This window comes from Ailuropoda melanoleuca, chromosome 8 (assembly GCF_002007445.2).
Source record: "Ailuropoda melanoleuca isolate Jingjing chromosome 8, ASM200744v2, whole genome shotgun sequence".
Lineage (NCBI taxonomy): Eukaryota > Metazoa > Chordata > Mammalia > Carnivora > Ursidae > Ailuropoda > Ailuropoda melanoleuca.
The window spans coordinates 105308229-105324821 of NC_048225.1; the positions used below are offsets into that span (position 1 = coordinate 105308229).

General features: G+C 40.4%; 1 protein-coding gene across 8 annotated transcripts in view; it reads left to right on the plus strand.

The window, feature by feature from the left end:
* The window catches only part of SRGAP2 (SLIT-ROBO Rho GTPase activating protein 2), a 225482-nt gene that overhangs the window by 107449 nt on the left and 101440 nt on the right, over nt 1-16593 (plus strand). For all 8 annotated transcript variants that reach the window (XM_034667155.1, XM_034667154.1, XM_034667157.1 and 5 more), the window contains exon 4: nt 2345-2507. In XM_034667155.1, coding sequence (XP_034523046.1) covers nt 2345-2507 — 163 coding nt within the window. The remainder of the gene's footprint in view (nt 1-2344; nt 2508-16593) is intronic.

Sequence of the window (16593 nt, forward strand, 5' to 3'; positions counted from 1 at the left end):
GGTTGCCTCTCCTGCCTCCACTTGTGATCTGCGTTGTACATTTGTGGGCTAGCTGGCCCTTTGTTCATACCTCTGATGTTCTGCTATATTACAGGTCTTTCTCTCCCACACTGCACTGTGGTATCAGCACTTCTACAACTAAAAGCCCCTAATACTGTACTTTGTTCATTTCAGATACAAATGTTTATACGTTTGTGAAATTGAGTTGTACCATGTATACATGTGTGAAGTGCTCTAAGGAAAGACCTAATAGAGACCACCAACCCAAGTCCACCCATAAGAAGCAGACCGAGCAGTTGTCAAGTTCAGATCTTGTAAGATCTGCTCTTTTTAAAAAGCAAGTGTAATTGCCTGATATATTCTATGCTTACAGGGGACATGGATACTTCGCCACCCAACAAAAATGTATATTTGATTATTTAGGATTTGGTAACTGAAACTGATTTGGAATGCATTTGAAAGTTTTCTTGCAGTGAAAACTTCAAAGGTCACTGAGCGCCTGTGCTCAACTTTGAGTTTAGGATTGTTTCCTATTTGCTTTTTTTGGTTTGTTTTTCAGTTGCTAAACATTTTGAAGGGAGTGGATTAATTACATGTTTCTCTCTCTCTCTCCCTCTCTCTCTCTTTCTCTCTCGGCTAGTATATATATGTTTCCATAGAAATCTTTTGATTTCCCTAGAACAATAAGAGGACATAATGTTGCCGAAGTGGTCAGAACAGAAGTATTAAGTATTCTCACTGCAGAGGTGTGATGTCTGGAGCACGGGTGGGGGGCAGAGAGAGAACAATTTCAGTTTGGACTCTACCACTCATTGGTTTGAAGTAGCTTCTTAGGGCTGGTTAAACAGATACTTATTTGATGTAATGGTCTGATGTGTTCTGAAGCCAGAGGAGGTGTAGTGTGATCAGTTGCTAATCGTTACCTTACTACAGAATTAGAAAAGCCCCTTCTAAAGCTGAATTCTGTGCTCTAGGAATCACAGCCTCCCGACAGCCTCCAGCTCTGAATGCAGGCAGTGCTGACTCAGGAACCAAGCCACTGCCACTCACTTTCTTTGCATTAAGAGTCTGCCTGTAGGGAGGGAAGAGGAGGAAGAGAAATGAACAGGTTGTGATTGTTTGCAATGATTAAGACCATTCTCTACACTTACAAGGCTTGGTTTTGAATTCCAGCATTGCCACTTTTTAGCTATGTGACACTGAACAAGATATTTAACTTTTCTCAGTCAACTTCCCACATCTGCTGAATGTGGTTAATAATACATCCTTCATCAGGCTGTTGTAGGGTTCAAGTTAAACAATGTGAGTATAGGACCCAGCCATGTGCCAAGTGCACAGTAAGCCCTCGATAAATAGTACAACAAACAACCCCTACTTTCGGTTTCTCTTTTTAAAGAAATCCAGCTTGCACATGCAGAACTTTCTGTTGCTTCATCAGTGCTGCAAACCGAGCAGATGATCAGTATATTCTTTTGGATCACAGCGTTTTCATTAGAAATGAGCATCTAGCTTTGGCACTTTACTGCTCCACTCAGGCTGTCGAAGTTTTAGAAATACATGTATTCAGGTATGGTTTGTGCTCTTGGTTGTATGGGGCATGACATAATGGTTCAACCAATGAACTCGAAACCTCCTTAGATGTGTTCTGTGGGCCCAAAGAGGTTAGAGACTTTTTTTCATGGCAAGAGCCTCAAAGGTGGTTGTTTTCACTGAATCCTAATATGAATAAACGTGTGGGGAAGTGGTCTGTAGCATTCTCGTGAGTTTTGTCTCTAGACCTCTAAGTTTTGTCTCCATCCCTAGACACAAACCAAATGTCTTAGTGGCTAAGGTTATGGACTTTGGAGTCAGACAGCCTAGACTTGCCCTAGTCAGATGACACAGAGCTGTGGTTCTGTCCCTGACTCCTTCTTACTGTCTCTATGACTTCTTACTAGCTGTGGGCAAGTGACAACTTCTCTGAGCTTCAGTTTTCTAATTAGTAAAATGGGGATAATAGTAGTTCTTTTCTTACAGGAAAATGATGAAACTTATGGGATAATGCCTATAAAACATTTAGCAAGCTCCTAGAACGTAATAGATGCTCAACAGATAATCCTGCTTCTCCTCTTTCTCCTCCTCTTTCCCTCTTCCTCCCTCTTCTTTTCTTCTCATTATTCTTATTTTCTCCACTGAGTTTTTAGATAGAGAGCACTAGAGGTGCAGGCTTCAGGAAAGATATCTATTTCTGGCTTCTATTTGATCACTGTGATTTTATGACATGGACTGTATTCATAGCCATTGGCCCTGGTTACTCACCGACACTGATTTTTTTTTTTTTCTTTCTCTCGCTGTTTCTCTGCAGGAAGGATCAGAATGTTCTCTCTCCAGTCAACTGCTGGAATCTCCTCTTAAACCAGGTGAAGCGGGAGAGCAGGGACCACACCACCCTGAGTGACATCTACCTGAATAATATCATCCCTCGATTTGTCCAAGTCAGCGAGGACTCAGGAAGACTCTTTAAAAAGGTATATAGCTATTTCTAGGCATAGAGCTACTTGGATGGAGCGGTGACACCATCTTGGATATAAGAGAAAGACTATTGTATTGGCCTAGTTAAAAGGCTTTCCCATTGGTCACTCCCTACCATGATCTTGTGGAGAAAAAATACTGGATAATCACTCTTTTCTTTCTTTCTGAGTTGAATTAATAGTAGCCCTGGGAGAGTAACCATTTGCAAGGTACAACCCCACCAATGGCAACATAATTCATAATCTGCATATTTTAGTGATGACGGTGTTTGCATGATTTCCTTGAGTGATTCGTGAAGCTGTTGAGATTCGGGAACCTTCAGTGTCATTTCAGGTTTTCCTCTTCTAGTTCATGTATGTTTATGATTTGGTTTAGTTTTCTTTCCAAGTGCTCATCTTGGCCAAGGTGAACTCATGAATTTGGTTATTCTTATCATGACATATCTTGGTCTTTGGGTCACTGAATGCTTTCTGAAGCTCAGTTGTTTGTCACAATTCCTTGGGTGTAAGTTGAAAAATCTGAGCAAGGACAAACTCAGAATTAATTGTGGTACTCTTAAGAAACTTATGCAAAATTGACCTTACCTGTCAGTGTTGGAAGTAGTCTCTTGGAAACTAAGGAACCTCTTTTCTAAGCTCTCTCAACCTGAGCTTTCAATGAAGTCACTGTTTCATGGCTATTGGTTACAAATGGAGGCAAAACCCCCAACCATTGTACATAATGTACCATGTCTAACATTCAAGCTCTGATATCCCCAGAGGACTTTTCAGAAGGCAAATAATCTTCCCACATGTTTTAGGTATAAAGAGGGTATATAGGGCTATTTCGTTGGTTTCACATATAGGAAATTCATTGGTTTTCATTTGACAAGATCCAGTGTTAAAATTTGAGGCTGGGAGAGAAAGGACTTCAGTAAACAGGACTGTGGTTAATAGTAGCCAGTTTACCAATTCTTAACCTTACGAAGTTGACCAGATCTCAGTAGGTCTGGAATTAGAGTCCAGTTTCTTCTGTTTACACCAGCATGAAAAAAGAACTGATTTAGAATATTCCATCTACATAATGCATCTGTGTGGGGGTTTTTCCTGTGTCTTAGAGACAGGATATGAAGAGTAAAAAGCATCTGACAATGAAAAGAAGGAAGAGAAAGAGAACTCCTCCCGGAGTTTACCAACTTTTTTTAGCGGCCTGGCTGCGCTGTGGTTGGGGCGATACTTCATTTAGGGGTAAAGGTACTTTCCACCATTTCCTCATGGTTTCCAGCATCTGCTCTAGCTTGTCATTCATCCGAATTATTCTGCCACACTTGGTGATGTATGGATGTGGCTAAAATGAACAGCTTAAGTTAATACTGTACTGAACACTGGAAATATGCTAGAGAGTAGATTTCAGGTGCTCTTTTCACACACACACACACACACACACACACACACACACACACGGAACTGTGTGAGGTGGTATATTAATTGGCTTGACTATAGTAATCATTTCACTATGTATTACATCTGTATCAAATAATAATGTTGTACTCCTTAAATGTAGAGCTTTTATTAGAAAAAAAATTAAGCCTATTTAGGTAGAACCTTGACAGTAATCAGATGCCACTTCAGCTCTTCTCTGCAACCTTGACAGCCACTTGGATTATCTCTAGAAGGACAGGGACTGACTGATCATTTCCTCCTTCATTTTCTCTGTTCATCTGAGAAAAAACTTCTGTTGGGCATGTTCAGCTATCTAGACTTCAGCCAAGCTCTCAGCTCCCTTTTCTCCCGGCTTTAGAAGGTTAGAGAAGAGCCACGCCGGGGAGTATTACAGCCCCTCCCAATCTCAGAGATGTGTATGCTGGAGGCAGCCCCTTATCGAAGCCACAAGTGCTTCTGGTTCCTCAAGTACCATTCACATTTCCAAGAGCCCAAGTGCATGGCTCGTAGAGAAGATATGGGGGTCTTTGCCCTGCAGAAAGAAAATCTGCAAGAAAATATCTGTGAATGATATTCTTAGCCATGGTCTCAGAGTTGACCTCCATAAACTGTGCATTCTTTGCTGGGGTTGTAAGGAAGAATTTCTCATTCCTCACAGGACTATTTATATATTACATTTCATTGAAGAAAGGTGCACATATCATGGGCTTATAGCTACATGCATTTTTATAAAGTGAACACGCCTGGTAACTGCGCCCAGATCAAGAAACAGATGATTTCGGTACCCTAGAAGCTGCCCTCATGCTTCCTCCCAGTCCACAGGGGGTTTGGAGGGGTGGTCGCAACCCCCAAGGATAACAACTGTCCTGACTTTTAACAGCAGAGATTAGTTTTACTTGGTTTCATACTTAATATAACTAGAATCCTACAGTGTGTACTCTTTTGTGTCTGGTTTCTGTCTTTCTGTCATTCAGGATGTTTGTGAGATTTATTCATATTGTTATATATGGTTGCAGCTCATAGGACTTTCTCTTGATCTTTATAACTCTTCATCAGTTAAATTATAGTTATTATTAGAGATATGCATAGGATTGCTGAATAGCCAATGTTTACTCTCCCACTGTGTGAATAATCTCTTTTCTCTCTCCCCTGGGGTCCATTGTAGGCAGAATGTTCTAAGGTAGAAGCTGGCTTGGCTGATCACAAGTGTAAATTAATTCTGTTTTGGCTGGGTGAGAGCCTCTCTGCTTTCTAGTAATGGGCACAAAAGCATTCTGTCTCTGTAACTTAATTTTTTATTCCCTTTTGTGTAAAGTGTGTTGCACCTGAAGCATTAGAACCCCTTAGTTAAGATACAGTAATCAGATAAGAGAACTAAGGAATGAGCCCGGCCGCACTGTCAGTTAAGTAAAGCTTCCCAGGGCTTGCTTTGCTCTATCAGAGCACAGGTCTCTTCTAACTGACACTTTCACTTGGGCTCAACTCTGCTAGCAACTCTGAAACCTTGGACAATTTCTTCTTTCTGTGCCTTAGTTCCCTAAAGTAAAAAAAAAAAAAAGTACTTGGCCTTTATGATCTTCACTCTGCCTTCAAAATCTAATGCACTGTAATTCTATGATGAATTCTCTGACACCCAATATAGGGTATCCTACGTTGGGGGCTTCCTTCTGGTTGTTGGGTGACCTTTGTTAAAATGTGATAAGTAATCTGGAGTCCCCAAGATACAGACAAACTAAGGTGGGTGTGGGTATGGAGACGGGGCTAGCTTAGGCAATTGAAGACCAAATTTATTGAGGAATGTAGCATTATTTCAGATTCTCTTATCTATCTATAATGGCCAGCAACCAGGAACCCAAGTGTATAAAATAGTTATACCTTTTGTTTTACCTGTAAATTCGATTCCAGCAGCAATAGGGAAATCCACATTTCTCTGGAGACACAGGCTTTAGGAAAGATACCTTTATTTCTGGTTCAGCTATGGACACCTGTGAAAATTCACCTGAGCTTTATGTGAATTTGGATCTATTTCTCACTGGCAAAAGTAATGGGTTTTCCTCCTTTTAAAATTCTTTTTAAAAAAACTCTATAAAACGTAATGATTCACTAGCAAAGGTTATGATAACAACACCAACATTTTTTGAACCCTTATGTGCTAGGTACAATATTAAATACTTTATATGCTTAATCTTTACAATAATTCCATGTAGTTGCTATTAATATTGCCTATTTTATGAAGGAGGAAACTGAAGCTTAGAGAGATTAACCAAAAAATGAGGTGAGGCTAGTATTTAAATCCATTCATCTCACTCTAGAACTTGAGGTTTCCTCCCACATGTTGTGTTGGGACTCAGGGTATGGTGTGCTGAGTAGAGGGTATTCTGGATTTTCTTACTCTTTTCTGTTGAACCCAGATATTTCACTTAGTTACAGAATTAGCCTAATCTTTCCTCTCCCTCACAAACCTTCAAAAGGTTTGGAGGTGTTAAACATCAACATTGGGTTGTTTCTCCTACCTGGAGTCTGGGCAAGCAGCTGGAAGTTGACAGTGAAATGGGACAGGAGGTTTTTCTCCCCAGGGGCAGGATCTCTAGTAAGGGGGGAAACAAAGACTCACTAAATGTGAGAACTGGCCAAAAATCTGGCTCACAGCTAACTCAGCTAATTTGGGGATGTCAGAGTGACTGCACAATTGGCCCTTCTGTACTACTGAACCCCCTTAAGGGATGCTCCTTGCTGGCCCTCTGGTTTGTGGTTATGTCTGCTGGGACATACTTTACATTTTGCATGAAGCCATGGTGGAGATTCCTTTAGCTAAATATAACATCTAGAGAAAGTAGCCTCCTATCCACAGCTTAGAAACAGACCCACTTTGTCTAGGACTCCAAGGGAAATGGAGCCCATTTGGTGCTCCTGACATCTCCTTTTGCATAATGAAAGCGCAGTCTGTCTAACCCGTGTTGGAACCAAGGTTTAGGCAAATATTATTGCTGCCACCTTCATTTGTTTAATGCGGTGGCTTCAAAACCGGGAGCCAAACACTGCCAAGTTTGACTTCCAGCTCCACACCGTCTCTGTGAGAGACGTGTTCTAAAGAATCCCACCAAGAATAGAAAATCATTTTTCCCACTTTTTCATTTAAACTGAAGTAAACTTGGGTGTGCTTTTTCCCACAGGGGAGAGGACAATCCTGTTCTCTCTTCTTCCTTTCACTTAGCCGGAACATACCAAAAGTACCTCGGACTTTGTTTTTCAGCTTACAGTTTTCTAGCCCTTAGTTGCTCACACTTAGCCTTGGAAGTCAGTCAATTTAGATAGTCCCAAGACTCTCAATTGCACCCCCCTTTTTTTTGTTTTGTTTTGTTTTGTTTTTTACAGTATTCCAGTTGAATGTACTTTTGTTTCACCTTTAGTACCCTAAGTTTCCATGGTAGAAAGGTTAAATTGAGCAAGTTAGGTCAGATTCCTGGTGGACCAGTAGTTCAGTAGTTCTTAGCTTTGCCTGTGTCTGAGAGTCATTGGGGGAGTTTAAAAAAAAATCTTTGTGACCTTGAAGAGACAGATTTCTTAGGATATAAAAAGCATGAACAATAAAAGAAAAAAAGATAAATTGGACATCATCAATTCTTGGACTTTTGCTCTTGCAAAGCCATAGTTAAGAAAATGAAAGACAAATCACAGACTGCAAAAATATATTTGTGATACACATAACTCAATAATCAGAAGACAAACTACCCAAAGTTTTAAAAATAAGCAAAAGATTTTAATAAACCCTTCACTAAGAAGATACACAAACGGCTGGTAAGCACATGAAAAGATGCTCAATATCATTAACATTAGGTAAATGCATATTAAAGCAATAGGAGTGTGCTACATACTCACTAGAATGGTTAAAATTAAGAAGACTGACAAGTGTTAGTGAGGATGGATGGAATTCTCATATGTTTCTGATGAGAATGTAGAATGGTACAACCACTTTGGAAAATAGTTTGGCAGTTTCTAATAAAGTTCCGTATGTACTTATCATATGACCCAGCAATTCCCAGGTAGGTATTTACCCGAGAGATTAAAAAAAAGTATGTATCTACACAAAGACTTGTATCTGATAATAGCTTTTGTGGTAGGCTGAGTAATGGTCTCTCCCAAAGATGTCCATGTCCTAATCCCTGGAATCTGTGAACTTACCTTATCCATATAAAGACTTTGTACATATGGTGAATTTGAGGTTCTTGTAAAGAGGATATTATGCTTCATTATTTAAGTGGGCTGTAATGCAATCATGAGTGTTCTTGTTAGAGGGAGGTAGAGGGAAATTACAGACAAAAGAGAAGAAGGCTATGTGATGTAAGTAGAGGAAAGCAGAGTCACAGAGAGAAGATACTAGGCCACTGGCTTTGAGGATGGAGGAAGCAACTAAGAGCCAAGGAATGCAGCTCTAAAAGCTGGAAAAGGCAAGGAAACAGTTTCTGCCTGAAAACCTCCAGAGGGAATGCAGCCCTTTGACACCTTGGTTTTGTCCCTGTGAAATTGGTTTTGGACTCCTGACCTTCAGAATTGTAAGAGAATAAAAATTAAAAATAGAACTACCATATAATCCAGCAATTCCACTTCTGAGTTTTTATCCAAAGAAAACAAAAACACTAATTCCAAAAGATAGATGCGTCCCTATGTTTATTGCGACATTATTTGCAATAGCCAAGATATGGAAACCACGTAAATGTCCATCATTTGATGAATGGATAAAGAACTTGTAATATATGTATATAATGGGTTATGATTTAGGCATAAAAAAGAATGAGATCCTGCCATTTGCAACAACATGGATGGACCTCGAGGCCATTATGCTAAGTAAAATAAGACAGAGAAAGACAAATACCATGTGATCTTACTTATATGTAGAATCAACAAAAACAAAAAAACCTAAGCTTATTAGATAAGAGTACAAATTAGTGGTTGCAAGAGGCAAGGGAGTGGAGGGTGGGAGAAATGCATGAAGTGTTTTTTTGTTCGTTTAGTTTAAATTCATTGAATACAAATTTTTAATTTAAAGATTTTACTTATTTTATTTTAGAGAGAGAGAAAGAGAGAGCAAGCAGCGGAGGGAGCAGAAGGGTAGAGAGAGGGAGGGGGAAAGACTCCCAAGCAGACTCTGCACTGAGCATGGAGCCTGACATGGAGCTTCATCTCAACAACCTTGAGATCACGACCTGAGCTGAAACCAAGAGTCTGACGCTTAACTAACTGAACCACCCGGGCGCCCCCAGATTTTAAAAAAAATTAAGAGAATAAATGCATGTTGCTTTAAGTCACTAACTTTGCAGTGATTTGTTACAACTGCCTTAGGAGACTCATATTATATTCATAATAGTCAAAATGAAACACCTCAAATATCCATCAACAGATGAGTGGGAAAACATTGTGGTATATCCATATATGAATACGACTCAGCAATAAAAAGAAACGAAATGCTGATAGATGCAATACTGTAGAGAACTCCAAAAACATTATACTGATTAAAAGAAGCCAGACACAATGAATACATTCTGTATGATTCCATTTATATGAAATTTTAGAAAAGATAGCTCTAGTCTATAGTGACAGAAAGCAAATCAGTGATTGCCTTGGGGCCAGGGTGGGATGAGGGGTTGACGGCAAAGGGACACAAGGGAATTTGAGGGATTATGGAAATGTCATACAATCTTAATTATGCTGGTGGTTACATGAGTGTGTGTTTGTCAAAACTTGTACACTTAAAATGTAAACATTCTACTGTATGAAATTATGCCTCAATAAAGTTGATTTAAAAAATAATGTAAAAAATAGCACCCCGGGCAATTGAATTAGAGTCTCTGGGATAGGGTCTAGGTGATTCTTGCATATAGCCAGGGTTGAGAACCACTGTTGTAGGTATTCAGGTTTCCATCTTGGGGAAACCCAAGAACACAGAGGAGATCTGAAGCCATAAGATTCTGTCTATCTGTATGTGAGCCACATTTGCCCCTGCAACAATGTTGAGGCATCTAGGCTGGTTTATCTAGGCAACCCATTTCGGTTTCCCTACTTTATTCTTGGAGGGTGACAAAGGGTATATCTGGATTCAGATGAATAAGTCACACTGCAGAAAGTGGAGGATACAAGAAGGGTACTGAGGAAGAAATGTAATAGGGCACAATTACTTCTTTTCTCTAGGGTCTTTGGATATCCTTTCCCACTGGTTCATCAGTTCCAAGAGATTTGTCATGAACACTCATATTTCATTTGGCACCACTGAAATGGGTCTGGCAGTAAAGGGGGCTTGAAACTAAAAGCAGTGCCTGTTACCTACATACCTGTTTATCCCTGGCAGATAGGGACAGGATTTCCTAGAGTCTTTGAGTCCAGCTGCTTCACATATGTGAAAAGACTGGGTATTGTAAGGAGGCATGTTCTGCAGTGGTGTTATCATAATATGTAAAGGACAAGTGATCCACAATGCCAGTATAGTCCAATGTCCCTGGTGAGTAGTGTAGATTGAATGAATGGAGAAAGAATGGACTTCCAATGGTTGTGTTCTGCCCTTCTGAGAACGAGTTTAACCTGGAGACATCTTTGGGAGAAAGAGTAGCTGACTGATTTACCCCACCTTCTCTTCCCCCAGTCCATCCTTCCAGTGGAACTCAGTATCTGCAATTGATTGGATTTCCGCCATGTTATAGCATGATCACAAACAATGTGGTAATCAGCTTTATAGACAGCTGTTCCCGTTGCCCAATTTGTCTTGATGGTAGCAAAATCTCTTCTGATTAATTGAGCTTTATTCTCTCATATCTGATGAAGAGATCGTCTTTGGAGGAAAGAATAGGATGGGAAGCTGAGCTTATTTGAGTAGGGGATGGAAGGCTGCCAGCTACTTCAAAGGTATCTCTGCTGATAAGGGGCGTCAGGTTTGCTGCCAAAGCCAACACAGAGGGGAGCTTTGCAGCTAGTGCCCTTGGTGCTGTTTTAGCTTTGGTTTCTGTGACACTTAGGTCAGCAGCATCTGTATCCTCTCCTTTGGGGCTTCTCTCTGGGTGGTCTAGGTTTTTTTGGACTTAGGAAGATTCAGCTCAGAGGGAGTGTGTTTCTGAAAGATGCTGCACTCTTTTGCTTTGGTTAGTTTATATGCTTGCCTTTTTGGTGTCTCAGTTCTCAGATATCTATCTGCCTCTTCTGAAAGAGCCCAGGGTGTTGTATGTGGAACATTCAAAGGTGTAGTGGTACCACCATCTTTGTAAGTCAACGGATGGTTAGGAGAATCTGTGTAACAACAACTGTAACATGTAGAAGGTGAGACAGAGAGTGCGGGGGATAGAAACCAGGGTCCAAGTGCAACCTGGTGTCTGAGTACTACTCTGAACTGGGAAAGCATGCAGTCAGTAAGTATTTCAGTGAAGACTATAAACATAGTGCTGTGGAGGCTAAAAAGAGCTTAAAATGAAACTGATGAGGAAGGTTTGCCCCCAGGGAGCAGAGGGCTTCTCAGTCCGCTCTTCAGACCACTTATATCTCCCCAAACTTTCCCTGGGGTGATAAGACCAATCATAACAAGCCTACTATCACTCTATACACTGTAGTAGGCCCTAAATGTATTTTTTTTCTAATCCTTTCATATATTTTGTGAGGGTTTTTTTTTCCCCTTGACTTTTTACGGAAGTTTAAAATACTTAGAAGAGTGCACATATTGTAAAGTGCTCAGTGAATTTTCACAAATTGAAAGAAACTATGAATTAGTACCCAGATAAAAAAAAGAATGTTACCAGTATCCCAGGAGCCCCCCCTCTTGTCCCCTTCCATTCATTTCCCCTGAAAAGTAGTCACTATCCCGACTTACAACACAATGGAACAATTTGCCTGCCTTTAAAAAAAAAAAAAAGCTTGTATAAATGGAATCATAAAATATTCTTTCAGCAATTTAAATATGTCATTCTTTTGTTTCCTGGCTTCTGCTGTTTCTGATGAGAAGTCAGCTGTGTGATGCTAGTTGTTGTTTCCTGTATATAATGTTTTGGGGTTTTCAGGGGCTGCTTTTTTTTTAGTTGAAATACAATATTATATTAGTTTCAGGTGTATGGTATTGTGATTTGACAATCATATACATTACGAAATGCTCACTGCAATAAGTGTAGTTACTATCTGTTACCATACGAAATTATTACAGTATTATTGACTATATTTCTGGAGCTGTACTTTTCATCCCTGTAACTTATTTTATAACTGGAAGTTTGTATCTCTTAATCTTGAGGGCTGCATTAATAATATTTTTTTAAGATTTATTTATTTGAGAGAGAGAGAGAGAGAGAGAAGGCACGTGTGTGCCTGGGAGGAAGGGCAGTGGGAGGGAATCCTCAAGCAGACTCTCCATTGAGTGTGGAACCTGACGCAGGGCCCAATCTCAAGACCCATGAGATCAGGACCTGTGCCAAAACCAAGAGTCAGACATCTTTTTTTCTTTTTTTAAGTTTATTTGTTTATAATCTCTACACCCAACGTGGGGCTCGACCTCACAACCTTGAGATCAAGAATTGCGGGGCGCCTGGGTGGCACAGCGGTTAAGCGTCTGCCTTCGGCTCAGGGCGTGATCCCAGCGTTACGGGATCGAGCCCCACGTCGGGCTCCTCTGCTGGGGGCCTGCTTCTTCCTCTCCCACTCCCCCTGCTTGTGTCCCCTCTCTCGCTGACTGTCTCTATCTCTGTCAAATAAATAAATAAAATCTTTAAAAAAAAAAAAAAAAAAGAATTGCATGCTCTTCCTACTGAGCCAGCCAGGTGCCCCAATATTTTTTCTTCAGCAGTTGGAGTATGAGGAGTCTAAGTGTAGTTGCCAGTGTATTTCTTTGGCTTGGATAAGTGCAATATCGAAATATTCTGGATCTATGGGTAGTATTTTTTCCTCAATTTGGGGAAATTTCTGGCAAACACTTTTTTCCATCTCATTTTCTCTTCTTGCCTTGACTCCAACTCCACGTTAGTTAAACTGCTTGAAACAGCCCCACAGGTCATTGAGACGAGCCTTTTTTTTCTGTGTGCTTCAGTTTAGATAATTTCTAAGGTTAACCAATCCTTTCTTTTGTTGTGCACAACCTGCTAATAACACTATCCAATAAATTTTTTATTTTGCATATTGTAATTTTTAGTTTTATGATACCGACTTGGTTCTCTTTTTCAGTGTCCATGTAACTTCTGAAATTTTTCTTATTTTTTTCAAAATGTATGTGGCAGTATTTAAAAATTGTTATCTGCTATTTTCAACACCCACATCATCTGTGGTTCTGTTTCTGTTTATTGGGTTTTCTCTTGACCATGAATCTCATTTCTTTATTTTTTCATGTTTACCAATTTTTGATGACAAATCAGACATTGTAGCTGATACATTATAGAGATTCTAGATGTCTTTATCTTCCTCTGAAAAGTGTTAAGTTTTGTTCTAGCAGCCAATTAAATTACTGGTTGGTCACCTTGAACTTATGGGGAATTCATTTTATGCTTGGTTAAAGTAGGTCTAGTTTCGTTTTGTCTTTAGTTCTGGAACATATTCTGTATACTTAAGGCATGACCTTTCTAGGGTTTCCATGGAAAGCAGGCCTTAAACTCCAAACTTGTTTCCTCTACAGTGGGCAGCAGGTAGGATGACCAGTGGTTCCAGTTTGCCTGGGGGTTCCTGGGACATGAAGCTTTCAGTTTTATCCATTCTACAATTGACGGCAACTGTGTAGTTTCAGTTTGAGGCTATTATGGATAATGCTGCTCTGAACATTATATTGGAAGGTTATTTTTCTTCCCATTGTAGAGTTGAAAACATTAAAGCTTACATTGGTAAAATACTCTTTTGTAAGGACCACAAAGAGATGACAATGGAATTTGAACCCCCTAGCTCTTTCTACTATATCCCACTGCTAACCATGTTTCAGGATTGGTAGGTGATATCTTAAGCAAATAGTTATTGACACATCACATTGTTGAGGGTCACAATCTGAGCTTTAAGAATAGTGAATTCAAAACCTGCCTCTCTCTTCCCTTCCCTCTCCCTCTCCCCTTCTATTCCCCGATTTCCTCTCCCTCTCTCCTTCCACTCCTCCCCCCTTCCCTCTCCCCTTCTACTCTTCCTCCCCCTTCCTCCACCTCTTCCCTTCCATTCCTCCTCCCTTCCCTCTCCCTCTCCTTTCTCACTCTTTTTTCCTTTCTCTCTTCTTTCCTGCTCTCTATTCTTTTGAATAATCTTTTTTTTTAAAGATTTTATTTATTTATTTGACAGAGAGAGAGAGTACAAGTAGGGGGAACAGCAGAGAGGGAGAAGCAGGCTCCTGGCTGAACAGAGAGCCCAATGTGGGGCTCAGTCCTAGGACCCTGAGATCATGACCTGAGCTGAAGGTAGACGCTTAACCGACTGAGCCACCCAGGTGCCCCTGAATAATCTTTTCACAAACATTATGGTACATGTGCACTGTAGAAAATATAAGAAGCAAAATTATGATAATGAAAAACCAGGTTGTAGTCTACAAACTATTTTATAGCCTGTTATTTTAGTCAAGATCTTCACTTTTCCAGAGCACCTGGCTGGCTCAGTTGGTAGAGCATGTGACTTGATCTCAGGGTCATGAGTTCTAGCCCCACGCTGTGTGTGGAGCTTATTAAAAAAAAAAAATTGCAAAAAAATAAAGATCAGGGCACCTGGGTGATGCAGTTGGTTGAGTGTCTGACTCTTGGTTTTGGCTCAGGTCGTGATCTCATGGGTCATGGGATCCGGCCCTTGTTGGGTTCCACACTCAACAGGGAGCTACCTCTCCCCCCCACACCACCCCCCACCCTGCTCTCTCTCTCTTTCTCTCTCTCAAATAAATAAATAAATAAAATTTTAAATTTAAGAAAAGAAAGATCTTTACTTTTCCCTTTCATCTCATCTAGATTTTCATCTCTTCTATTGGCCAGGCCATATATTTCCCTAATTATCTTAAAAATATCCTTGAAACTGGTTTGTCCAAGCCAGTATCTAATGCATACTCGTTTTTATGTCCCTTACGTCTCCTTTAATTTAGCAGTGTTGCTTTTCCAGCACGCTCATTTGTTGAATAGACCACGCCAGTTGTCCCGCAGCTTGCCCCAACTTCTAGATTTGTCCGGTTGTTTCCTTGTGTTGTTGCTTAACTTCTTCCTGTATCTTGTCTTTCCTGTTAATTGGAGGTTGGTTCCATTGGCCAAATCTGTTCCAGTTAGACATCTTTGACTAGGCTGAATAATAGGCAATGTTGGGTACTTCATGTTGTATCACGTTAGGAAATATATAATATCTGGTTAGCTTGCCAATAGTGATGGCAACCCTGACCCCTCAGATTAGGGTGGTAACAGTTTGAACCTTCCATTTTACCCTTAGATTTTTTTTCTCACATGATAAAAAGGCCACTGTATGGTGTTGCCATACAACGTAATGCCATCTTACAAATGTCGGGTGTTAATTCAGTCCTTCATCTGAGGGCTTTAAATTAACATCAATGGTAATTCCAGCCAACTTACTTTAATATCATCTCCGTACTTCTTAAGCTTGACTGCAAGATGTCTCTGTGAGGAAAGGAGAGAGTTATTAATACCACTCATCAGGCACCATGCAAATAGACAGTAGTTTATAAAAAGTTACTACTCCCAGGAGAAATCCCCCTAATGGTGCGGAAGCTGACTAGGTACCAATTTTTTTTATTCTAAGAATCACAGCAACAATAAAAATAGTAGTAATTATATCTAATACTAAATGAGTGCTTACCATGCGCAGGGACTATGCTAAGTCCTTCATAGGTATTAACCTATTTAATCATCACAACAACCCTTCAAGATGGTTTCATCATCTCCATTTATAGGTAAGCACATGGGCAGAGGGGCTAAGCAGTTGACTCAAGGTTATGGGACCGGTTAGGGGTAGAGTGGGGATTCATGTGTAAGCAGTCTGCTTCCCCTGAATCATCTCTTCACATCGCCATGCTCTGCTGCGTCCCCGGTAGCGAGGTGGCAGTGATGATATTGGTGGGCAGCTGAAGGGCCAGGTTTGTGCAAGGAATTAAGGGCTCGTGCATCCTGCAGCCATGCATTTAGATGCTTCTGTCAGGCCAGACTTTCCATTGTGCTATTCTGATTCTGCTTCTTGCCCAGCTTGTCTGGAGAGAAGCATTTTTGATTTCAGCCTCCCTTCTTGCAGGACTGGCTTCTTTTGATTTTCCTATTTATCTCTGTCAAGAGTTGTCCTTTGATATTCGTGTATAGAAATGCAACTGATTTCTGGGCATTGATTTTGTATCCTGCCACCTTACTGAATTGTTCTATAACTTAATAGTTTGGGAGTGGATTCCTTTGGGTTTTCCATATAGAGTATCATGTCATCTGCAAAGAGAGACAGTTTGACTTCTTCTTTGCCGATTTGGATACCTTTGATCCCTTTTTGTCTTCTGATTGCTGTTGCAAGGACTTCTAGTACTATGTTGAATAATAGTGGCGAGAGTGGGCATCCTTGTCGTGTTCCTGATCATAAGGGAAAGGCTTCCAGCTTTTCCCCATTGAGAATAATGCTTGCAGTAGGCTTTTCATAGATGAGACTGACTGAAGAAAGAGAAATTAGGGAATCCATCCCATTTACAATAGCACCAAAAACCATACATTACCTTGGA